At 40.1% G+C, this 25,714-nt stretch overlaps 1 protein-coding gene across 3 annotated transcripts in view; it reads right to left on the bottom strand.

Annotated features, from left to right (window-relative positions):
* relt (RELT TNF receptor) overlaps positions 1-25,714 on the bottom strand; it is a 39,885-nt gene that overhangs the window by 5,877 nt on the left and 8,294 nt on the right. Inside the window, exons 1-8 of one of the 3 annotated variants that reach the window (XM_047390911.1) lie at positions 9,184-9,393; positions 7,941-8,015; positions 7,767-7,859; positions 6,361-6,545; positions 6,214-6,266; positions 5,870-6,124; positions 2,005-2,085; positions 174-246 (exon numbers count right to left, since the gene is read on the bottom strand). In XM_047390911.1, the coding sequence (XP_047246867.1) occupies positions 174-246; positions 2,005-2,085; positions 5,870-6,124; positions 6,214-6,266; positions 6,361-6,545; positions 7,767-7,859; positions 7,941-7,982 (782 nt within the window). In that variant the 5' untranslated portion in view covers positions 7,983-8,015; positions 9,184-9,393. Of the gene's footprint in view, positions 1-173; positions 247-2,004; positions 2,086-5,869; positions 6,125-6,213; positions 6,267-6,360; positions 6,546-7,766; positions 7,860-7,940; positions 8,016-9,183; positions 9,394-25,714 lie in introns of those variants that run through there. The other 2 variants (XM_047390910.1, XM_047390912.1) reach the window with 2 other exon arrangements.

Raw genomic sequence — 25,714 nt, 5'->3', positions numbered from 1 at the left:
AGTATAGCGCCATGTTAATGTGCCCTCAGTGCAAGGTATAAATTATCCTTTCCAAGGCTGCAGAGACAGAATTACAGCAGTGAAGTTGCCTTGTTAAATCTGATCTCAAGGAGTATGACTTAGTGAAAGCATGCAATGATGTGTAGGTGTGTGATAGAGTGTGTTTTACGTACTTGATTGACGAGCCTTTGCTCATCTGTTTGCTCTCGTACTCCAGCAGCAGTTCCTCCAATGCAGCAGCATTTTCTAAAATACATACACAATACCACTTTATTATTATAACACCACCCCTTCATGTTTTTGGTAGCAGAAGCTGGAGTTATGACACTCTGCTTGAAAGCAAATTTATGGAGCCCAGCAGGTGTCAGCAGGTGAAAAAAAAACAAAAAACGGTGGAAATCTGTGCACACGCTTTACTAAACTGAGCGCTCAGTTTCTGCAATCTGTCTGCATGGTTTGATAAACTGTGTGATCCGTTTTGCAATCTGTGCATGCAGATTACTCAGAGACATCTATTGAGATATCTCAGTGTAACAAAAATAAAGTCACATTACAAGCTGTGAAGTGTGCTAATTAAAACATGGCATTGCTTTAAGTTTATATATGACAACAGATCCACTGAACTTGAATTCAAAATCTGGATAGATGTCACTGAGTAATCTATGCGTATGGATTGCAAAATGGAGCACAGTTTAGTAATCCGTGCACATGCTTTCCACCGGCTTTGTTTTTTTTTTCACGCGCTGACACCTGCCGGGGTTCGTACAAATTAAATTATTTTAACGTTTAAAAAAAAAAGTGAATTACAAGTATGAATTGCTGCAAAAAATTATTTGCCCCCTTAAAGATTTATTTCTGTTTTGTTTTTTCTGTCACACTCATATGTTTCAAATCATCAGAATAATTTAATATCAGACAAATTTAATTGAAGTAGATAAAGAAAGATGTTTTTCAATGGCAATCTTATATATTTAGGAAAAAGCTAAGGAAATGAGCCCAGTTCTATGCAAAATAGTAATCACAAATGTTTTGAGGACATCTTGATGATCTTCAACACGTTGGGGAAAATATTCATTGGACTGTCAAGACAAAAGTGGAAGGTACAATTTTAAAAACATTTGGAAGAACAATATGGAAGGTGATTGTCCTGTTATCTGTAATTTAAAAAAAGAACATCATGCTGACAATAAAACACGGTAGTGGCAGTGTGATGATGTGGGGCTGCTATGATGCTTCAGGTTCTGGACAATTTATTGTTACTGATGAAACCATAAATTCTGCTCTTTAGCAAAAAATGTTTGACCATCAGTTTGTGACCTGAAGCTACAGCTGTGTTATGTGAGCAGGAAAATGATCAACAATGGTTAAAAAATAACCAAATGAAGGTTTTGGAGTGGCCTAGTCAAAGTTAGGACTTTAATTTGATTCAGGTGCTGTGGCATGGCTTTAAATAGGTAATTTATGCTCAGAAATATTCCAGTGTGGCTGAATTAAAGCAATCCTGAAAAGAAAGTCGGCCAGAAAAGTCCTCCACAATTGTGTAAACGACTAATTGCAGCTGTTACCGCCAAGGGGAACACAATGAGTTATTAGGCCAGCTACTTTTTCACAGAGAGCCTGCAGGCTGACCTTTTCTCCCTTAATAAATGAAATCATCATCTGAAAACTGTATTTTGAATTTAGTCAGGTTTTTTGTCTGATATTACACATTTGTTAGATCTGGAATATTTAGGTGTGACAAAAAAAAACAAACTAAAGAAATCTGCCATGTTTTGGTATTTGCTTAGTAAGCTTTTTAATATCTAAAAAATGGTTGAAACAAATTGCACACAGAGTTTAACAGAAAGTATGAACATAAAATGTAAAAGAGGAGCTGCTGCACCAGTCAGAACAGACATATTTTTATATCTGTGGCATTTTTGCTGTGAAACTCCTCCACATGGGCCTAAAGAGATGACAATAGCTCAGACCACATCAGCTATGTTACAGGACTGCAAGACGTACCTTTCTTCTCTGTTATGAGGCGAACCAGAACACTGATTGTGTCTTCATTCAGGTCATCAGATATATAGGGGCAGTTGTTGCCTACAGGAAAGGGGAAATACAAGTAACTAGGCCATACTTACAATTGTAAGCACACAGTGTTTATTACTTATTTATTTTGATCTAAAATAATGTTCTTCTTGCTAGCACAGCTGCAGTTCCACAGCTATCCTGAATGTAAACAAGACAAGTGGACAATCAGTTTCAGCAGCATTATTTTTTTTTTCATTTATTTCTTTCACTACAACAGTGCTATAGATAATCTATACATAAAAGAAACAATAGTCTTCATGCTCCTGCTTATTGTGTAAAATTAGCTGAGTAAAGTTGCTATGACCTTCACCGACCACCAGAGGGTCCTGCAGCTTTGGCAACCCATCCACTTTCCACACTGACGATTGCAACCATTATAACCAGCAGTTAACATAATAAAATCACATGTAAACCCTTCTGAAGTATTTATAATCTGAATAACGTTTGTCATTTTTGCATCATGTATAAAAAGTTTTCCCATACAGGAAGGATAACAGTAAGCAAATGTATACATAGTTGAAGAGGAAAACCAAAATGCACAGATTCACATAGATTAAGATGTTCATTTGCTATGTCTGTGAATTCAGTATTAACAACAGCAGCAACTGATGAGGATGGACCAGGATGAATTAAGAGCATAGAATAGAAATAACTCCATGGCAACCCCCCATCATCCCAGAATAGATGAGGACAGTGAGGCAGCTGAGAGAAGGCAATGAGGGCCTGGGGGTAACAAAACAGACCCACTCAGCAGCTATCCTCCATTCAGCACTGCTGGAGCACACAGAGCTCAGTGTGTTGGTACTATTGCAGGACTGTAGTGTGAAATGCCAGGTGATACTGAGCCTAGTGTGAACTGCAACTGTATTGATTGGAAGTGTGTATGAGTGTGTTTCATTTCTGGCTCTTGCATCAGCAACATTAGACTCTTGTTGGAACATAACAATAGCTCAGTCTCTACAAATGCTGTTGCTATGGGACAATAACAGAGTGCAAATCTTTATCTGCTTTTAACGGCAAGATTCCTCTGTAAAGTTTAACTGTAGCATCTGACTGAGAACTGCCCGAACACGAGATTTTAAAGCGCTCTTCCTCTGCCTGAACACTGAGTTAGAGACATGACTTCCATTATTTCACTACACCTGAAACTGTTCCCTCCCTGTACATCTAGGTAGTCAGAGCTGCCACAGCAGGTCCATTTCAGTCCTGCAAGGCAACTGACTTGCTGTAATTTAGCCTCTGGGGTGTTCTCCCTGGAGAAGTTGATCAGAAAAGTGCAGGAGTAAGACATTTCTCTAACTTTAGTTAAGAAATAACAGCACTAGACAGACAGAGTATCACAACAAGTGCATAATGCAGTGGTAGTGGAAAAGAAACAGGCAGGAACAAGTTTTGTTGTTGAGACATTCTGTTTCATGCTCTGAATTTCTCCAGCATCAGTCAATCACTTTCTCGCCTTTCCCATTTTCCATCATCTTCACCTGACACCCTGCATAGGCACCCCCCTCCAGCACTTTATCTCACTAGGATGAGCACATTAATTCGGTGTATTCATACACAACTGCACCGTAAGCTTATCTAGGGGTGCAGAAAGGGAAAAAGGAAGAGCAACAAATGCAATAGGAGGTTTAAAATCATTTATAACATCCTTGTTTTATCGAATACAAGCCTGATTTTAGTTCATTCAAGGAATAAATAGGCAAGTTATTGCTCCCACTTTCCATTGTGTCACTCAAATATCCAGTTATCCAGGTTAGCAGCTTTTTTTGTTACTGAAAAGCCAATAGAAATAGTCTTAGAATTGAGAACAGAAAGCAATTAAAAGAGTGCTGGGCGAGGAGAGTGAAACTGAGGACATTAACAATGACGTAAAGTAGTTGATTGAATAATTGATCTGGCTGAGAAAGGAGAGATGGCCGGGCGGTATCATGTTCATGTCCACATGAGAGGGGAGCAGAACCTTATGAGAGTCAGAAAACTGGATCAATGAAGTGGAGACGGAGGGATTAAGGGAGCTGCAGAGAGAACAAAGCTCAGGGAGTTTCCCTTGGAGCAAGAAGAACAATTAACATTTTGAGGCACCAGCAACACAAACACGAAAATAAGACATTATTAATACCTGAAGCACTTATTATTTGATGACACCCTTCAACCACATTTATCAGACAGTGAGCTAACTAAGTAAACAGTTTTGTCAAAGTTTGTAGGGAACAAGAAAGCTTATAGTTGGGTCTGTCACATAGCAGAACACATAAAAGACACAAATTGACATTGAATTTAGAAGTTCCAACCACGCCCATGGCTACAAATATCCGGTATCCAGGCATGCAGACTGCTTCTACGAATATTAGTGAAAAGATAGGCCTCCCTTCAGGAGATCATTAAATTCTAGCATGTAATGGGACACTAGATGTGCAATAAGTCTAGTCATGAAACTCCACGACCCAATACCAAACCCACAGCCAGATGTTAGTGCTACTATAACAAGTTGAAGTGATTGGGAATGACGGAAACTCAGCCAGGAAGCCTCATAACTTCCCTGTGGAGGGTTAGTAGATGCTGAGGGGAATAGTGCACAAAAGTTGACAACCTTTTGCAGAATAAGAAGCTCCAAACTTCATGTGGCCTTCAGATTTCTCTGGTTCCAATGAAAGGAGCACTTAACGCTTCAGCATATCAAGACATTGTCGAACAATATGGCGATCCCAACTTTGTGGGAACAGTTTGTGGGGATCCTACTCCTCCTACTTCAAGTAAATTCCATAACAGTGTTGCATATGTGCATCATGTATCAATTTGTGAAATTCATATCTTTTTTAGCAAAAATCCTGAAGCAACTTGCCCTAGCTGGAGATCTAACTGAAAATGCTACACTACAAGATGCAGAAAGTTTTCTCTTAAGTTATTTACTTAAAGCAGTCTATATTCACAGTCCATAGAAACGAAAGGCAGATAAGTTTGCAAAGGTGAGACAGATGTAAGAAACCTGAAGCAACAGATGTAGCACAGACATAAGCAGCATTTTAACAGGGCCTGTTGAGTTCCCAGGTGATGCTCCTGGTAGCACACAATGCTTCTTTGGCACTGCTTTGCCCCATCAGGTGAGAGCAGAACAAGCCAGCTTAGCCGGCTTTAAATCGGTTTAGGCTTACATTTTAAATGTCCTCTCTTTCTTTCTGGGAAACATATAGAATTAGTAAAAACCATTGGTGATTGATTAACTTTGTCATGTGATTTCTGTTATTAAAAAGGCTGCTGAACGTATCTTAACTCTGACATGAGTCAGTTTGTACAAAATCCAAACCTTTTCATTGTTGCTTAGGTAAGATAAAACTGGCATAAAATCAACTCTTAATAAAATTTTCAGCATTTGTCCTTACATGTTCTGTACGCCAAATATAAAAGGAGAGTAAAAAAGTGGATGTTATTTGCAACATTATGTGCAACGCAGTGTGGGTCTCAAAGTGGTTGGTCTTTGAAAAGTAGACAGTACAACGTGCAGAGAGTGGGTGTGATGAATAAATATTTGTTTTAGAGCTTGGTCTCCCTTTGTTTATCATTTTTTCAATCCTTCTCAAACTAAACTTTTAATAGCTTTTTATTGATTTATATCTAACTCTTGTTTGACTTTTCTCCTCTGCTTTTCCGCTCTGCTGACTCTTGAACTGACTCCTGTCTATGAATAAAAAAAGCCTCCACTACCTCTGACCTTTAGGGCACTTTACAGCACCAAATGCATTTCTATATTATATGGCATTAATGTGGTGAAAGTTGCACTTTCTGTCTTTCTCACCTTCTTTCTGATGTGTAGCAGTCTCTTCATCTCTTCCATCCTTCTCGGCAGTGCAGTTGTATCCCTTCTTCTTCAGGATGTTGCAGATCAGGATGCCCAACAAGCCCATTACACAGAAGATGGGCACCAAGGCAAAAACAGCATATTCTGCCGTCTTTTCCTCCGCGCTCCGAACCACAGTGCTGTTGGCCGGCCCTCCTGCCCCACTGGATGAACCTTTTACCACTGTGCGAATCTTTCTGACATGCAGTTCTGCTGAAGAACGAAGAGGAGAACAGCAAAACAGATTAGAGGAACAGATGCATCGAATCATTGGAAGCAAATGAAGCAGTGCAGAATCTCACTTTTCATGCAGGGACTTTGAGTGTTAATTTGTCCTTCATCAGGGCAGTGAAATCTGGATGAGAAAGAACAAAAACATGAGAAACGTCATACAGGTTTAAACTGTAGGTGCAGACGGAGCAGTGAGAGGCCGAAGCAGCAGAGCCCACCCAGACAGACAGTTGCCACAGACAGCATCTGAGGTCAGAGTGCCAGAGTCTGCAACGTTTCTTCCCAGGACCTCGCAGGATGTGTGTGGATGGCAGAGCTCAGAGCCGACTGCATCTGAAAAGCTTCCAGGTGTGCAGGACTGACATTTCACTTCTTCAGCTGGACTCTGGATCTGCCCACAAGGCTGAGGAGAAAGAAAACACTTCAACATTCTGAGAGAGAACTGAAAAAGACACAATAATCCCCGTTCTTGTGCTGTCTAAAGTCAAGATAAGCTATAAAAGGTTTTGTTTTATATTTTTTATATTACTTAGTGAACCTTATAGATTTTTTTGGCAATGCTTAGAAGCACTTAACATGTATTTTATGGCATCAACAGTTGATCATTTTTAAACATACAATATCTTGTAATATTATGGAGACACATTTTATACACCCCACCTTTAATATATTTTATTTTAAGAAGTTGCAATAAGAAAACTATTGTTTAAAGAATGCAATAAGAACTCAAGTTTAAAGTTAGTCAAAAGCCATGTAGCAGACCCAGCAAATATGTGGAAGATGGTGCTCTGGTTGGATTAGACCAAAAATTAACTTTTTTAGACTATGTGCAAAACACCACGAGTAGAGGAAAACTATGACCCATTCACCATCCCTATGGTTAAGCATAATGGTGGCAGCATGGTGCTGTGATGAGGCTTTTCTTTAGCAGGAGCAAGGCTGGTCAAAGTTTATGGGAAGTTGGATGAAGCTAAATACATGGCAATCCTGAAAGAAAAACTGGTAGAGCCTGCAAAAGACTTGCAACTAGAGCAAAGGACCACATTCCAAACATAAAACTGGTGCTATGATGGGATGGTTCAAATCAAAGTATTCTTCTTATTTTGTTAGAATGGCTAAAAATATAAGTCTCTGTACAAACCTGATGGAGACAACCCCTAAAAGACTTGGCAGCTGTAACTGCAGTGATAGGTAGTTTGACAAAGTATTGATTCTGAGAGTGGTGGTGGGTGAGGGTGGCTAGTGAAGTTTAAGGCTGTGACATCACAAGCTGTGGAAACGTTAAAGTGGTATTAATACCTTTGAATGATACTGTGCCAATACATTTACCACAAAGCAAGCTTACATACTGGCATTTATTCTTTGACTTTTAGAGGCATTACTTTAATTATTGTTGATTGGTTAGATAACATAACTATTAATGTAAGGTTTTCATAAAATATGTTTCTTAAATAAATAGTTTTCTGATTTATTGTGAATAAACCATTGCTTTTTCAATAAATGTTGAGGATAACAACGTGAACATCCACAGGTCAGCTGCACATTTTGTCACAGTTATTTTGGAAATTAAAAGCATTTTTTCAAAAAAAGAAGGCTTGATAACTGTTTTGGTTCATTTGCTCACCTTGGATGGCTCCTGGCCTGGTGGGCATTGCAAACACACACAACCTTCTCCCCACCGACACTGCACCACTGCAGTCCCACCACAGCCAAACACCTGGAAGATGGACAAATCAAAGTCAGTGGACCTGCAAACACATTTGCCCACATTAAAACACATGCATGTCATGTAATCTACCGCGAGGAGGACAAGAGCTGAGCAGCAAAGGTGGTTCCTCATCTTCTTCAATGTATTCTTCTATGTGCATATGATCTACAGGAGAGCAAACAAAGTAAATCTAAATGTGCCATTTTGCAAACTCCATATATGAAATGAAGAATTGAATAAAGTTGACAAGACACAGTGAAACACAACTGCCCCATCAATGCAAACATGCATACAAGAACAGCACACGTTTATGTATTCTCACAAAAAAACAGTTGAGTCATTTTTGCGAGTAATCAAAAGTGAAGTGACTCTGGCATCAGAGAGTTAAGAATGCACTTCTGAGAGCTGTAAATAACATTTACTATGATTCAGGAGCTTTATGTGTTCACCTGTAAATGAACGTGGGATTTTCTGCAGCTATATTTGGACGGTAAATACACACACATAAAGTTCATGCAATGACTCATGCTACAACACATTCATTTGCCAAAACATGCTGACTTTCTCAACACGTGACATCAGCTGACACTGAAAACAGTGTTTTCTGACATTAAGCTGCAGACATAGACATTTGAGATTCAGAGATTTCTGACAGATTAATGGAAAAAAGCAATATGTGTGTTTATTTTAAGTACTAATAAGCAAACCAGTGATGATTAAAGCTGGAAAATGTCTTACAAAAGCATTGTCTTTAGTGATTCATATACATATACCGCCATTGGTTAATCACATAACAAACTTTATTGTTAAATGATGACATGCTGATATTAGAATGTCATAGTGATGGAATTGCTCAATGTGATTTTTATTGTAGTTCCATACTGTGCACTAAAACATCAATCATTTGGAAAAATGTCAAGAGAAAAAATGAGGGTTTGCCGCAGGAATTTCCTCCGCATAGCACTCTCCTTTATAGCCACAATTACAGGACTGTGACTTTGCACAACCCTAGCATTATCATGGTGGACCTGAACTTGCCACAGAACAGCTAGGTAGTTTGTGGTTTGTTACTCCAAAAGACATGCAAACTGATTTCTACATTTTTATTAGATTTTTTTTGCACAAGCAATTTGAAAAATAATACGGGTTTCGGTCAAGACTGAGATAAATATAGAAGCATGTTTCTCTATTTGCACTTTCCCAAAATATCTGAAAATGACAGAGTAGTAGGTCCCAAAATAATACTCTTACAAAAGCCAAGTTTAGACAAAAAAACTGAAGAGATAATGCAGAGGAAGGAGAGCAGAAAGATCCAACTGAGCAGGATACTTACCCCAGACTTGCAGCTGACCCAAACAGTTGCTGAGGCAACTCAGAAAGGATCCTTGACTCCCTACAAATGCTGAATTACAACTAAACTTAAATATGCTGTAGCTTTCTCTCTGACATAATCACTTGATTAAATAAGGTTCTGAGTGACACTGAAAATAAAACCTTAACTTTAACTTAAACTGAACAAATGAAAGAAATAAAACTTGAACATTTACAGAAATGAGCTGAGTTCCACTGTTTTCAGTGTAGCTGAATGAAAATATTGGCATACCTAGATGTGTCTTATACAGTCAGTCTGCCCACAGACACACCCCTCACACCCACAGGACATGCCCCTTCTGTGACTGCTAAAAAACTCAACCTGCATGCACATTGGTCATGTGTGTGGGCGATGCTTGTTTAATGATGCTCTTCACCTTTGAGCAAGCAGAAAAACGCATTGTGTTACTTAACACAAAACTCAACAAATCAACACTGTACTTTAATCTATTTATTCTGTTTTTCTTTGTTGGAAACACACACATATATCAGACTGGCAGGCTCATTAACCTATACTTTATTTTTAAAGCTACAGTTCTGGGCAAAAGTCTTGAGTCATGCTCCAAGGAGCCCTACTGTTTTGTTATCTCTAAAAGTGTTCTTCATCAATAGTCCTTCAGTCTTTCTGGAGATCTTTCAAAGTGTTCTGTGGACTTAGCTCCTTTTTCAATTATTTAGCAAGAAATTAGTTGGTGACCAGAAAGCCCATCTCTTTCTTACCACAACAGAATGAACCAGCACCTTGATTACTGCAGATGTAGCCCCAATTCATTAATCCATCTCCAGCTCCATCCTACTATGACTCATGAACAAGACCCCATGATACTCCAGGTCCTTCGCTTGAGGCTGAGAAAGGGTCCCAACCTTGAGAAAGCAATGCACCCATGTCTGGTTCTGGTTTCTGTAGAATTGCCACATTAACGTGGTGGAGGCATTTTAGTACCCCAGTTATCTTGGGGGCAATGTTTTATGTTTTGTATTATTTTAAATAAAATATAAAACAAGGCGGGTGAATATTTTAGAGCAGATGTTTGCCTACATGTGCCACGGCAGATTTGCTCTACAAAAAGGATATCTCAACAGAGTATCCTCATTGCATGATTAACTTTAATTCCAGATTCAATCCAGCATCAAAGTAGGCAGGCCACATTAATGTTATAGTAACCTGTGTTTGTATGACTTTCAACAGAGTCGATGTGTGTATGTTTGTGTATGTGTGTGTGTATGTGTGTTCCTGTGACATCACAGTGAGAACCATTTTCCCGATTTCACCATCAAATTGAGGACCGTTTGTACCAAAGTGAGGATATTTTGCTGGTCCTCACGACCTATTTTGCTAACGGTTAGGTTTAGGACTAAGGTGTGAATTGAGTTTAGGTTAAGGTTAGGGTTAGGCATGCACTGGTAATAGTTAGGTTTAGGGTTATTGTCAGGGTTAGGGCATAGAAAGGGTTGAAAATGACTAAAAATCAATGGAAGTCAATGGGAGTCAACAGATGGTCCTCACTACATATAGCAAAACAAGAGTGTGTGTGTGTGTGTGTGTGTGTGTGTGTGTGTGTGTGGGTAGGTTGGCTGAGCATATGTGTAGAAATAAGTGTGTTTGTGTTGACAGGGTGTTTGTAGATGTGAATTTGTCACCTGGAAGTGTACATTTGTAAGTGTGGCGAGATCAGTAGAAGGCACCGAAGAGCAGCAAAGGACCGGAAGATCCGGCTCTGGCCGCCAGCAAGGCACTTGAGCAGCAGCCCATAGACTAAAGAATCACAAAACAAGATGTATGGCACTTAGCCCCCCTAGACCTAAGCACACCGCCAACCCCAGCTGCGCAGGCCAAGCCCAGGAACCAATGCCCTAGGCGGCACAGGGCCCACACCAATCCCCGGCAGGAAGACCACCTGGCAGCAAGCAGGAGAGCCACCCCAGAGCCCCCAGCATGACAGGCCGGAACCCAGAGGGACCAAGGTATAAGGGGCTCATTGTATTTCACCCTCGGGACCACCAGTGCCTAGCACCGCCCCTGTGGCCCTCAACCAGCCCAATACACCTCCAGGAGCCATAGGCCACAGATGGGGGAACCTACAAAGACACTCTACCAAGGTGGGCAGCCCACTCCTGGGGCCCCCAAGGTGCAATCAAAGGCACCCAGGCCATTATCACATCCTATGCCAGTTCAACGCGAGGAACTCCATGGCAAAAGCCAGGGGACCACATAGTCCTCCCCCCCGAGAACATTGTGTTTGTGTGTGTGTCTGGGGTAAAGTGAAGTGCTGTGTTGAATCCAGAGATGTATGTCTAAAGTACATTAAAATTTGAGTTGTGGCTAAGGTGTATTGCTGTGTGGTATTGCATGTGTGAGGAATGAAGGGGTGGGCACCAAGGCAGCAGCATAAATCCCCACTTGGTGCCAGCTCCCCAGCTGGCTACCCCTTGTCCTGGCAGCGCCCAAACCAGTCCAGTGCTAATCACAGCCAGGTACCCCCCAGAGATCCCCAAAGACACTACAAGGGAGCCCCCACAGAGCAGCCTCCGACCCCAGAGGGAGCAGTCCGGGAAGACCCTGGCCAGCAAAGAAAAGCGACCCCACCGCCGGCAGCCCAAGTCCTAGAGATCTGTCAAACCAGCCGGTTCTGCAGGCACCACATTGGGGGGTGATAAAAACATAATGTTTTCTCCCTAAATAAAATCTGTGAATCATTCAGGAATAAATATGCTCCTAAATTGATTTTTCTTACTGTGTTAGTTAAATTAATGACAAACAACAAATAATACACAATTTTCAAGATATAAACCAATATTTTAGCACCTAAAAATTGATTCTTACAGAATATGAACTACCTGAATACTTGGCATACAGTAGTCGGTAAACTAAAGCATAAGCATGGTCCTGTTTCTTTTAAACTTGACTTTATGTGTTTTTCTGCTGTAAATAGTCAATTTTCCTCATATTTTAAGCAAAAACTACAGGAAGATGCTATAATGGTTTGGTATAAAAACTGAAGAGAAACCAACCTAAAAAAAGTCAAAGTCCAAAGAAACTATGGACATATATTGATTAGGGACCACCTTATGAAGATTACAAGAAAGTGAGGCCCCTTGGAAAAAAAGGAGTGGTTTAAAACTTGTCACAGTGTTGTATACATGTAACTAGTCTGTATCTAGGTCTTCACCACATTAGATTTTGATGTGACTTGTTAATAAAGGAGAAAGACATATGCAGACACACTTGAACATCTGAATGCTATGCCGTCCACCAACGCCAAACTGTCTTACACAAACAACAAAATAAAAATTATAATGACTTTATGATTTCAGTCTGGAAAACAAGATCCTTGTGCCAGTGAAATGTTTCTGAGATATAATTAAAAAAATTTTAAGAACTGAATAAAGATAAATGAAGAACAAAGAAACCACAGAGCTTAAAAAAAACATAGCCCAAATCCAAAGAGACAGAAAGCGAAGGAGGTGGATGGAGAGATAGAGGCTGGCAAGAAGTTACTCTGCTAAAACATCAGTCTGATAGCATGGGCATATAAATAAATATAGAAGCATTTGTTAAAATGCCATACAGACCAGAGCACGAGCCTAATTACAAGTCAGACATGTGCACATACATCAACATCTGCTTACCCACAACTCCATGCATGCCACTTCACACACAGCTGAAAATTAAAAAAAAAAACGGATCAATAAAACGACAATGATAGAGAGAGCAAAACAAAAATGGGACCCACAATTAAATGCCTCTGTTTTTGGAAAGTGTCAAGTAACAAATTGGACATTGTTACAGGGGTTGAGGAATGCTGGCTTTCCCTTAAGAGCCCCACTTGGCCTCCAACAGAGCACCAAGGGAGCTGAAGTTAAACTGCAACCTAGTGATTGAATACAGTGAGTTACAGCGCTTGCTAGTCATTCAGGTGTCAGAAGGTGAATGCAATAAAAACACATCCAGTTAAAGCATATTTAAACCCCAAAAATGTACAGAGATGCCCAAAAACTGTCTTTGAAAGTCAACTTTTTCAACCACTGTAACACTGGAGGCATTTCTTGCCTCCAGTGTCTGTAAATGTGATGCATTTACAAACCAGTTTGCCTGAGGTTTTCCCAACAAACCCACTACAAAGGACTGCCACATGTGGACTACAGTTGGCCTCAAGGGCACGTGAGGGCTCTCGTGTCCTCGTATGCCTTCATAAAACCATCGTTCTTTACTTTCACAAACTATCACCTCTCAGATGTAAAACAGCAGAAATCCTTAACATGTAAAACATAATAACACTTTGCGAGTACACTTCCTCAGAGGTTGATGAGAGATGGATAATAAGGTTGGAACTGCCATCACATGTGTAAGTAAAATAATTTACATGGAGCAACTACAGGGGTTGGACAATGAAACTGAAACACCTGTAATTTTAGTGTGGGAGGTTTCATGGCTAAATTGGACCAGCCTGGTAGCCAGTCTTCATTGATTGCACATTGCACCAGTAAGAGCAGAGTGTGAAGGTTCAATTAGCAGGGTAAGAGCACAGTTTTGCTCAAAATATTGAAATGCACACATTATGGGTGACATACCAGAGTTCAAAAGAGGAAAAATTGTTGGTGCACGTCTTGCTGGCGCATCTGTGACCAAGACAGCAAGTCTTTGTGATGTATCAAGAGCCACGGTATCCAGGATAATGTCAGCATACCACCAAGAAGGACGAACCACATCCAACAGGATTAACTGTGGACGCAAGAGGAAGCTGTCTGAAAGGGATGTTCGGGTGCTAACCCGGATTGTATCCAAAAAACATAAATCCACGGCTGCCCAAATCACGACAGAATTAAATGTGCAGCTCAACTCTCCTGTTTTCACCAGAACTGTCCGTCAGGAGCTCCACAGGGTCAATATACACGGCCGGGCTGCTATAGCCAAACCTTTGGTCACTCATTCCAATGCAAACGTCGGTTTCAATGGTGCAAGGAGCGCAAATCTTGGGCTGTGGACAATGTGAAACATGTATTGTTCTCTGATGAGTCCACCTTTACTGTTTTCCCCACATCCGGGAGAGTTACGTTGTGGAGAAGCCCCAAAGAAGCGTACCGCCAGATCTAAATATTATTGAGCCACTTTGGGGTGTTTTTGAGGAGCGAGTCAGGAAACGTTTTCCTCCACCAGTATCACGTAGTGACCTGGCCACTATCCTGCAAGAAGAATGGCTTAAAATCCCTCTGACCACTGTGCAGGACTTGTATATGTCATTCCCAAGACGAATTGATGCTGTATTGACCGCAAAAGGAGGCCCTACACCATATTAATAAATTATTATGGTCTAAAACCAGGTGTTTCGGTTTCATTGTCCAACCCTGTACGTTTCATGCTTCATTCAAATGAAACAAGTATTCCACATTAGAAACTTGCATATATTGTGTCATGTAATATTTGCTGAAACCAAAATAGAAGTATGATTTAACGTTTCTATCATCGGAACTGATGGTTTCATCAAAGCCAGCATCATCTCTGAGATACATACAAGGCCTCCTTCTCGGTAGAGTCCTTCTCGGTAGAGTAAATACTTTGTTGACCCACCATTCACAGCAATTACAGCTTCAAGTGTTTTGGAGTATGTCTGTACCAGCTTTGCATACTTGCGCATTCTTCTTTTTAAAATGCCTCAAAATTGGTCAGATTGGATGGAGAGCATATGTGAACATCAGTTGCCAAGCCTTTCCACAGATTTTTAATTGAACTTATGTCTGGAGTTTAACTGAGCCACTGTAGTACATGACATTGTAGCCCTGGCTGAATGTTTAGAGTTGTTCTCCAACAGGAAGGTGAAGCTGCAGAAAGACCTGTACTTAGTATCTGTTGTTTTCCGTGACACCAAAATGTGACCTGGTTCCCTGTTCCTGCTCAAGAAAAGCATCATGACAGCATGATGATGCTGCCACCACCTTGTTTCAAGGTGAAGATGGTATACTCATTGTACTGTGCAGTATTCTTCCACGTATTGAGTTTTGCAAATAGTCCAAAAACTTCAATCTTGGTCTCATCTTACCAGAGGACCCTCCACGTATTTGCTGTGTCTTCTACATGGCTTGTGGCAAGCTGCAAACAGGACTTCTTAAGTTTTTTTTTTTCATAAATGGCTTTCTTTCTGCCACTCTTCCCTAAAGTACAGACTTGTGGAGGGCATAACTAATAGGTAGAGCGGTCGATTTCAGTAACTCCTTCAGTTATCTTCAGCCACTTGGCTGCTTCTTTGATAAATATTCTTCTTTGGATGTTGTTTTATAGCCTAACTCTGCTTTATGCTTCTCCACAAATGTGTGTTTCCTGGTATTTTGTGATACTATTTGTTCACCAGACCTCTGAGGCCTTCACAGGTCCACCTATTGAAAGATACTGTCCAAATAAAACAAATGGCTATTATTGCAGGTAAAATATGAATAGAAGTATGACTAAAAGAACCAACTTTCAACAGCTTTCTGCACAGACCTTACATAATCAAAGAGGTTAAACTTCTTTTTCTGGTTCTTATAGCATCGTCTGACATCTTTGAACTGGTTTACTCGTCTTCCACGTGCCTTTTCAGTCCCTACTGGCCAGGATGTGCTGTCAGTCCTGTAATTGCAATTTATTGTTTGCACGTTTCTCTTTGCAATGCCTTTGATGACAGTTACACCCGGGTCTGCCATGTGCTTTGGTTTGAAGGGCGCAGTCATATGGGTATGTGGTTGGGGGTACAGACGAAGGAAAGGGAAGAGTGGGCAAACAAAAGCGACGGAAACAATGTGAGAGGAGGCGGAGAAGAGGGATGCGACAAGGGCATTAGCACCTCTCAGAATATCTCAGCAAACACAACAAAAATGCCAAAAGACAAGAACACCCTCATGGGTCTAGTCACTTTATGAGACGGGACAAAAACAGCAAAACAGGATTCAAAATTCCAAAAAACACATTTAAGGAGGAAGAGCAGAGTGTGATGAATTTTCCTAAAGTTAAAATAGTAATTACCTGACACCTTCTGCTCTGTTGTTTGACCCAAACAAGCCACTACAACGTCAGATGACATGTCAAATTTTCTGTTTTGTTCATGAGAGCTAAATATATCACTAATAAAGAAGCACTGGTCAACAGGATGACAAAAACAGGAACATTATTCCATTCTGTGGTGGCTTTGGAGGCGAGGACAAGCCAAATGTGTTTGGAAGCTTTTTCTGGCTCCTTGATGTCATGTCGTAGATGAGCTGAGAAATCCTCCTGGATGAAGCTGTGAAGGAGGGAAGAAACCACAGAAGAGGAAACACAAGAATGAGTGGAACTTCCAGACCTTTGAGTCTGAGGTGACAGAGTAGCAGGGGAAGATCAATGGGTCAGGCTAAAACCCTGCTGGCTTCCAAAGCACTGAGCTGTCTTTGTCAGGCAGACAAGACGACTGGTTGGACACACTGTTTTACTTTTTGGTGTCAACTCTAGGCATACCAGAAGATATTTCCAAAAAGGTTATGTCTAACAACATCTGTTAGGTGAGGAGTCTAGTGAGAACCCAATTTAGAGCCTATATTTTACCTTGGATTGGTGAATCAGCTTACCTAACACTGACAAACACAAACAAAAGTGCCCAGTAATACAAAAACAACTCCTCCTACTTTCCAATTATACACCAGAAGATATCAGTTAGGTTGTTGATACCTTGCGAGGAAATTTAAAGATGACAGTTATAGAGCAGAGTTGCATTTGCCACTTATCTTAGTTATGTCTGTTTGGGACTTTTTCTTGAAGCTATAACACTGAAATGCGTCTGAGCTAATAAAATGAGTATGTCTAAACAGATCACTTGTAATTCGATAAAGAAAAGGTAAGTAAAGCCTGTAAGTAAAGCTTTATTTCTAGAGCACATTTAAAAACAAACAGTGGATCTCAAAAGTTTACACACCCCCTGTGTAAAATGCCAGGTGTTTGTGAGAACATGAAACAATAAGAACATGAAAGAAAATTTCTAAACTTTTTCCAAATATAATGTCAATATGATCTAACTAAAAACACAAATATGTTAAAGAAATGACATAAAAAATGTAAAAAAGTTGTAGTAACTTGTATCACTGTGCACACCATTAAACTAATACTTTAGACTCACTTACAGTAGGAGTCCAACAGCATTCCAAAACTAGACGTGGCAAGTCCATCTAATTGTGAGGACATCTCTTGTCCACAGTCCTCTTCACATGAGCAGATAGCCTTTCTCTCAGATTCTGAACTCAAATATCAACATCCCATTGTAGAAATACACACGTGGATAAAATTGTTGGTACCCCTCGGTTAATGAAAGAAAAACCCACAATGGTCACAGAAATAACTTGAATCTGACAAAGATAATAATGAATAAAAATTTTATGAATATGAACAAATGAAAGTCAGACATTGCTTTTCAAACATGTTTAAACAGAATTATTTAAAAAAATAAACTCATGAAACAGGCCTGGACAAAAATGATGGTACCCCTGAAAATAATGTGATCAAAGGGACACGTTAAATCAAGGTGTGTCCATTAACTAGCATCACAGGTGTCTACATTCTTGTAATCAGTCAGTGGGCCTATACAGGTCCTTCTCAAAAAATTAGCATATTGTGATAAAGTTCATTATTTTTCATAATGTCATGATGAAAATTTAACATTCATATATTTTAGATTCATTGCACACTAACTGAAATATTTCAGGTATTTTATGGTCTTAATACGGATGATTTTGGCATACAGCTCATGAAAACCCAAAATTCCTATCTCACAAAATTAGCATATCATTAAAAGGGTCTCTAAACGAGCTATGAACCTAATCATCTGAATCAACGAGTTAACTCTAAACACCTGCAAAAGATTCCTGAGGCCTTTAAAACTCCCAGCCTGGTTCATCACTCAAAACCCCAATCATGGGTAAGACTGCCGACCTGACTGCTGTCCAGAAGGCCACTATTGACACCCTCAAGCAAGAGGGTAAGACACAGAAAGAAATTTCTGAACGAATAGGCTGTTCCCAGAGTGCTGTATCAAGGCACCTCAGTGGGAAGTCTGTGGGAAGGAAAAAGTGTGGCAGAAAACGCTGCACAATGAGAAGAGGTGACCGGACCCTGAGGAAGATTGTGGAGAAGGGCCGATTCCAGACCTTGGGGGACCTGCGGAAGCAGTGGACTGAGTCTGGAGTAGAAACATCCAGAGCCACCGTGCACAGGCGTGTGCAGGAAATGGGCTACAGGTGCCGCATTCCCCAGTCCTGGGCTACAGAGAAGCAGCACTGGACTGTTGCTCAGTGTTCCAAAGTACTTTTTTCGGATGAAAGCAAATTCTGCATGTCATTCGGAAATCAAGGTGCCAGAGTCTGGAGGAAGACAGGGGAGAAGGAAATGCCAAAATGCCAGAAGTCCAGTGTCAAGTACCCACAGTCAGTGATGGTCTGGGGTGCCGTGTCAGCTGCTGGTGTTGGTCCACTGTGTTTTATCAAGGGCAAGGTCAATGCAGCTAGCTATCAGGAGATTTTGGAGCACTTCATGCTTCCATCTGCTGAAAAGCTTTATGGAGATGAAGATTTCATTTTTCAGCACGACCTGGCACTTGCTCACAGTGCCAAAACCACTGGTAAATGGTTTACTGACCATGGAATCACTGTGCTCAATTGGCCTGCCAACTCCCCTGACCTGAACCCCGCAGAGAATCTGTGGGATATTGTGAAGAGAACGTTAAGAGACTCAAGACCCAACACTCTGGATGAGCTAAAGGCCGCTATCGAAGCATCCTGGGCCTCCATAAGACCTCAGCAGTGCCACAGGCTGATTGCCTCCATGCCACGCCGCATTGAAGCAGTCATTTCTGCAAAAGGATTCCCGACCAAGTATTGAGTGCATAACTGTACATGATTATTTGAAGGTTGACGTTTTTTGTATTAAAAACACTTTTCTTTTATTGGTCGGATGAAATATGCTAATTTTGTGAGATAGGAATTTTGGGTTTTCATGAGCTGTATGCCAAAATCATCCGTATTAAGACAATAAAAGACCTGAAATATTTCAGTTAGTGTGCAATGAATCTAAAATATATGAATGTTAAATTTTCATCATTACATTATAGAAAATAATTAACTTTATCACAATATGCTAATTTTTTGAGAAGGACCTGTATATAGGGCTACAGGTAGTCACTGTGCTGTTTGGTGACATGGTTTGTACCACACTCAACATGGACCAGAGGAAGCGAAGGAAAGAGTTGTCTCAGATTAGAAAGAAAGTTATAGACAAACATGTTAAAGGTAAAGGTTATAAGATCACCTCCAAGCAGCTTCATGTTCCTGTGATTACGGTTGCACATATTCAGAAATTTAAGATCCATGGGACTGTAGCCAACCTCCCTGGACCTGGCCGCAGGAGGAAAATTGATGACAAAACAAAGCGACGGATAATACGAACGGTTACAAAAGAGCCCAGAAAAACTTCTAAAGGGATTAAAGTTGAACTTCAAGCTCAAGGAACATCAGTGTCAGATCGCACCACCAACGTTGTTTAAGGCAAAGTGGACTTAATGGGAGACGACCAAGGAGAACACCATTGTTGAAAACAAATCATAAAAAAGCCAGACTGGAATTTGCCGAACTACATGTTGACAAGCCACAAAGCTTCTGGGAGAATGTCCAATGGACAGATGAGAGAAAAATGTAACTTTTTGGCAAGGCACATCAACTCTATGTTCGCAGACGGAAAGATGAAGCATATGAAGAAAAAAACACTGTCCCTAATATGAAACATGGAGGAGACTCTGTCATGTTCTGGGGCTGCTTTGTTGCATCTGGCACAGGGTGTCTTGATTCTGTGAAGGTATAATGAAATCTCAAGACTAGCAAGGGATTCTAGAGAGAAATGTGCTGCTCAGTGTCCTATAAGCTTGGTCTCAGTCGCAGGTCATGGGTCTTGCAAAAGGATAATGACCCAAAACACACAGCTAAAAACACCCAAGAATGGCTAAGAGGAAAACATTGAACTATTCTGAAGTGGCCTTCTATGAGCCCTGACGTAAATCCTATTGAGTATCTTTGGAAGGACCTGAAACATGCCGTCTGGAAAAGGCACCCTTCAAACATGAGACAACTGGAGCAGTTTGCTCATGAGGAGTGGGCCAAAATATCTGCTGAGAGGAGCAGAAGTCTCATTGACAGTTATAGGAATCGTTTGATTGCAGTGATTGCCTCAAAAGGTTGTGCAACAAAATATTAAGTTAAGAGTACCATCATTATTGTCCAGTCCTGTTTCATGACTTTATTTTTTTTAATAATTCTGTTGAAGCATGTTTGAAAAGCAATATCTGACTTTCATTCGTTCATTTTCATAGGATTTTTATTCATTATTATCTTTGTCAGATTCAAGTTATTTCTGTGACCATTGTGGGTTTTTCTTCCATTAACCGAGAGGTACCAACAATTTTGTCCACGTGTGTATGCCCATCCTCTGTTTGCAAAAGTTTTTTTTTACTTTTAAAACCTAAAAATATAAATAAAATGGAGGTTCTTTAAAAATGACAACAAATTTTCTATAATAGATATTCATAGCTCTATACAAATTCTTTTAGCTGAACTTAGCACTAAAATGGCTCTTCGGACTGTAAATATTGCAGACGTTTGTTCTAGATCCATGCAGAACAGCCCTAATCAGAAACCCCTGCAGGTTTCTTTAGTGTTACTATCGGTAACGCCTCTGAGTGTCTTTTACTTACTTCAGTAAGGAAGTAAGTAACATGTTTATCTATGAAGCACATTTTACAGTGGCAAAGTCACAAAGGGCTGTACAATATAAATCACATTTGGGTTTTACATAATAATAATAATTTGGACTTTATTGACCTATCAATGGAGAAACTGTCCACTGCATTTAACCCATCCCTTAGGGAGCAGTGGGGTGCTATTGTGCGGCGCCCGGGGAGGATTCAAGGGCTAAGGGTCAGGGACCCAGAGTGGCAGGCTGTGTGATTCGAACCAGGGAACTTATGGCATCTCCTGGATGCAAATGCCGTGCTCTATAACCACTAGGCTACCACGACCCCCATTGATTTTCTACAAATACATAATAGAAAATCAAGCATAAAAAGCACAATAAAATCATGACATAAAAGTCTGGTAGAATAAAACAAGTTTCAATTGGTTTTTAAAAATGCCCACAGAGTCAGTAAAGGTAAGTTGCAGGGGCAAAATGTTCCACAGTATAGCAGCCACAGACTGAAAAGCCTTAGTTTTTAGCCTTGTCAGGAGATTCTGGTCAAGAGATTGATGGCTACGACCAGCAGAGTGTTTGGTTAAAAGCTGAATAAAAGACAAATTATCAGGAGCCTGGCCATTTAGAGCCCATTTAGATCAATTCCTTGAACCAAATTCTAAAATCCACTGGGAGCCAGTATAGTGCATATAAGACTGGGGTAATACGAGAGTGCTTTCTGGATTTAGTAAGAAACTGATGATCTGTCCAGACTGGTAAAAGGAGCATTACAGTATTCTAAATGCAATGCATAATTCATGCATTTTTAAATGCATGAATTATGTTCTCCAGATCTGCTTGAGAGAACATGTCTCAAATTTTAGAAATCAGTCAGTCAGTCATTTTCTAGACCGCTTCTTCCATAGTGGGTCGTGGGGAAGCTGGTGCCTATCTCCAGCAGTCTATGGGCAGGAGGCAGGGTACACCCTGGACAGGTCGCCAGTCCATCACAGGGAAACACACAAACAACCAAGCACACACTCATTCACACACCTAAGGGCAATTTAGAAAGACCAATTAACCTAACAGGCATGTTTTTGGACTGTGGGAGTACCTGGTGAGAACCCACGCATGCACGGGGAGAACGTGCAAACTCCATGCAGAAAGACCCCCGGCCGGGAGTCAATTTTAGAAATGTTTCTTAATTTAAAAAAAAAAATAAAATCATCTAATATGTGAGTCAAAGCCTAGCGAGGAGCCAAATATAACTATATTTTTTACACTGGATTTAGTTGCTTGGCATAAAACAAATACCTTTACTGTGCTATGGTTCATATATAAAACTATACATTTTCTTTTTTGCTCCTATCTTGGCCTTTGTACAATACGACATAATTTATCCTGGGTATCATTTACTATAAAAATGTAGTATTTAAAAGGAGTGTGTACTTTTGGGGACCACTGTATATCACAAAGTGCTTTACTGGAAATACAGAAGCAATATAAAATATAACATGGACTCTCAGTGGGGGTTTAGTGGGCTAAATTCACATCTGTGATACGGGAGACCCGGGTTTGAATCCTGGTTGCATCAGGAAGGGCATCCAGTGTCAAAACTCTACCGCGTATGTGTGCAAGTTGTAGGACTTGCTGTGGCTGAATAAGGGAGCAACTGAAAAGGACTTACTAATATAAAATATAAATAGTGGTGAGTTAAGCATGACAGTGAATAAAAAGCTAATCATAGTTCCGTTAAACAGAAAACCTTAGAAGAAAATGCAAGTTTTCAAGGAGGACTTAAACAATAGAGTCAACAATGGTAGACTATTCCATAGATTTGGACCCATGACAGAGAAATCACAATGCCCAGCTGTTTTCAGGCTGCATTTAGACAACATTTATTACAATAATTTAGGGTTCCAAGGTAGCAGGTAAACTTCAAACCCTCATGCCACCTAGGCCTCAACACAGATTTACACTTAAAACATGCAAAAAGGGTCACAAAATCCTTTATATTAAGCAAATAAATGCACATATGTATGCAGCTATGCTAATGGCTAGTGTTAGCTAAGCTAAGAAAGAGGAAGAAGATTAATGCTGAACTATCATTTATCTGACCTTTCATGTCATCAGAAAGTTTTCCTTCTTACCTATGATGTATGTAGGTCAGACCACGCCGGTGAAGGCTACCTAATTCACCTATCAGCTCACTCACATACAATGTCATAACCTTGGGGAACACCTCCTTGTGATGCACATGATAATGATCTTATTCTCCAAAGTGCTAAAGTACAATGGAAAAGAACTGAGGTGGCAACAGAAAGGTTTAAGGTAATTATACTCCGCCATTCATCAGACATTTGGTGGGCGTGAAGATAATATGCACATGTATGACAACGACGTGATTGGGAGAACCATACCCTCTGTTTGACTTCATGGAGGTGCCCATTATTGGCAAAAGAAAGGCTGATTTACGCCAACACTCTGTACGTTGGTGCTTAGACAATGTCTCATTATGGGAAGCATGTCTGATAAACGGGCTGGTGTCATCACTCACTGCTAGTCTTCATCTCTGTCCCTAGGCCTGTGTGGCATCAGTCACGATTTCCAGTGCAACTATGCACCAGTATAAACTGATAAATGGGCCTTCTCTAGTGTTGTTGGCTCATATTGCCTTGTATCACCAGCTGTAACAAAAGAGGTGGATTTGATCGGAGAGAGTAGTGGAGCAGGTAAGGGTAGAACATACATTGGAGACATAATACTGCAGAAAAAGAGATGCCTTGGTTTCCATTGTTCAAATTGTAACATGCACCATGCCAACTAAACAAACAACACTAACAAAAAATTTCCTGACTTTTCATAATTATAAATAATAATAATATTAATAAAGCAGATTCTACATTATATTAGATGTTATAAGTTTACACTTGTATAAATGTCATAATCGGCTGCACGGTGGTGCAGTTGTTAGAAGTGTTGCCTTGCAGCAAAAAGGTCCTGGTTCAACTCCTGCCCTGGGGTCTTTCTGCATGGAGTTTGCATGTTCTCCCCATGCATGCGTGGGTTCTCACCGGGTACTCTGGCTTCTCTCTAAATTGCCCTTAGGTGTGAATGAGTGTGTGCATGGTTGTTTGTCCTGTATGTCTCTGTGTTGCCCTGCCCTAATGCCCTGCGATGGACTGGCAACCTGTCCAGGGTGTACCCCTCCTCTCGTCGTACACTGCTGGAGATAGGCACCAGCTCCCCCGTGACTCACTATGGAAGAAGTGGTATAGAAGATGAATGAATGAATAAATGTCATAATCTTAAGGTCAGTAATCTGTGCTGCTTTGTGTCATTTAGTCCTGGTCTGCACAGAAATTTTTATTTACCATGAAATGTGGGGAAATCAGTTTCATTTAATTTATTTTTAATTACATTGATGACATTGACGTACATAATATACTGCATAGTGTGCATGTCCTGTTTCAAATTTTATTTTAAATAGGTGTAAAACTGTCACTTTTTAACCTTACTAATTAAAATAATATGTTTTTTGCTCTTTAAGTGAATTAGAATTAATAAAAGGCAATATACAAAGAAGTGGATTGCAAATTAGATTGTTTAATGAATATACCCAAATAATGACTGAAATGAAGAGAGGCAAATGTTAAATAATAAAATAAAATAAAAAACTAATCTCTGCCTGAGAGACTGAATATTATTCTCTATAACCAACTTTTTTCACGGTTTGGTATTTTACCCTCCATCAACACCATTGTTATCAATGTAAATAATGAAGATGTAAATCAGCTCTCCTCTTGTTGACCTTCACAGTCCACAATTACAGCATATGTCAAGACACGTTCACAAAACAAATCTTGTTTTCCTACATGCAAAACATGTGAAAACAGACTTTTAAGCCTGTTGTCTCAGTTTGTGAAACAAACATGAAGGATATAGTTAATGATTGTTTTAGTCATGAGAGAAATCTTTTTAAGAAGTTGACCTCAGGTGAAGAAAACACATGGACTTTTACTATGTCATCTCCATTAGTCATCGATCTCTGAATCTTCTGTAAGTTTTAAAAGACTGAAAACAGACATGTGGTTGAAACAGAACTACAAAGGAGAAGCAAAATAAATATGGGAACAAGATCTGCAGAGTTAAAGGTTTTAAATTCCATTTATTTCTAGTCAAGTGCAGAAAAATAGGAGATAATTACCAAACTATTACTCAACTGCTAATCTTTTCTGGGTGTAAAAGGGTATGAGTCTTGCCATGAGGAATAATATTGGGACAAATTAATGCACTTAAATTGTAAATGGAATGGATTTATACAGTGCTTTTTTAGTCATACTGACCACTCAAAGTACTTCACACTAGACCCACATACAAATGTATACACCTATATGCACACAAGTAGATTATTTGGGAACAAGTGCCTTGAACAGAGGCACATTACCATGTGGCGGAGGAAGAGGTGGAACTGAATGCACATTTCTCTCCCCAACTGCAAGATGACTACTCTTTCCACTGAGCCACAGTCGTCCAGAAACCTCTCTCCTGCATCATGTTGGCTTCTAGTCTATACGAAAACATAGATTTCATCACAATGAATGAACTTTGAATGAACATGCCTTCTGTGAACATCAAGATATTCATCCTATGATACTGGTTATATATAAAATGTTGGTGCAGTTAGTTGATCCAGTGCATCAGGAAACACAGCTCTTGCTGTAAATTGCGCTTTAATGTTGGCTTGTTCAACTGCATTGTATAGGAACGTGATAAACCAAGT

The sequence above is a fragment of the Girardinichthys multiradiatus genome, chromosome 18 (assembly GCF_021462225.1).
Source record: "Girardinichthys multiradiatus isolate DD_20200921_A chromosome 18, DD_fGirMul_XY1, whole genome shotgun sequence".
Lineage (NCBI taxonomy): Eukaryota > Metazoa > Chordata > Actinopteri > Cyprinodontiformes > Goodeidae > Girardinichthys > Girardinichthys multiradiatus.
Note: the sequence above shows the minus strand (reverse complement) of the source record. Positions and strands in the feature narration are given on the sequence as shown.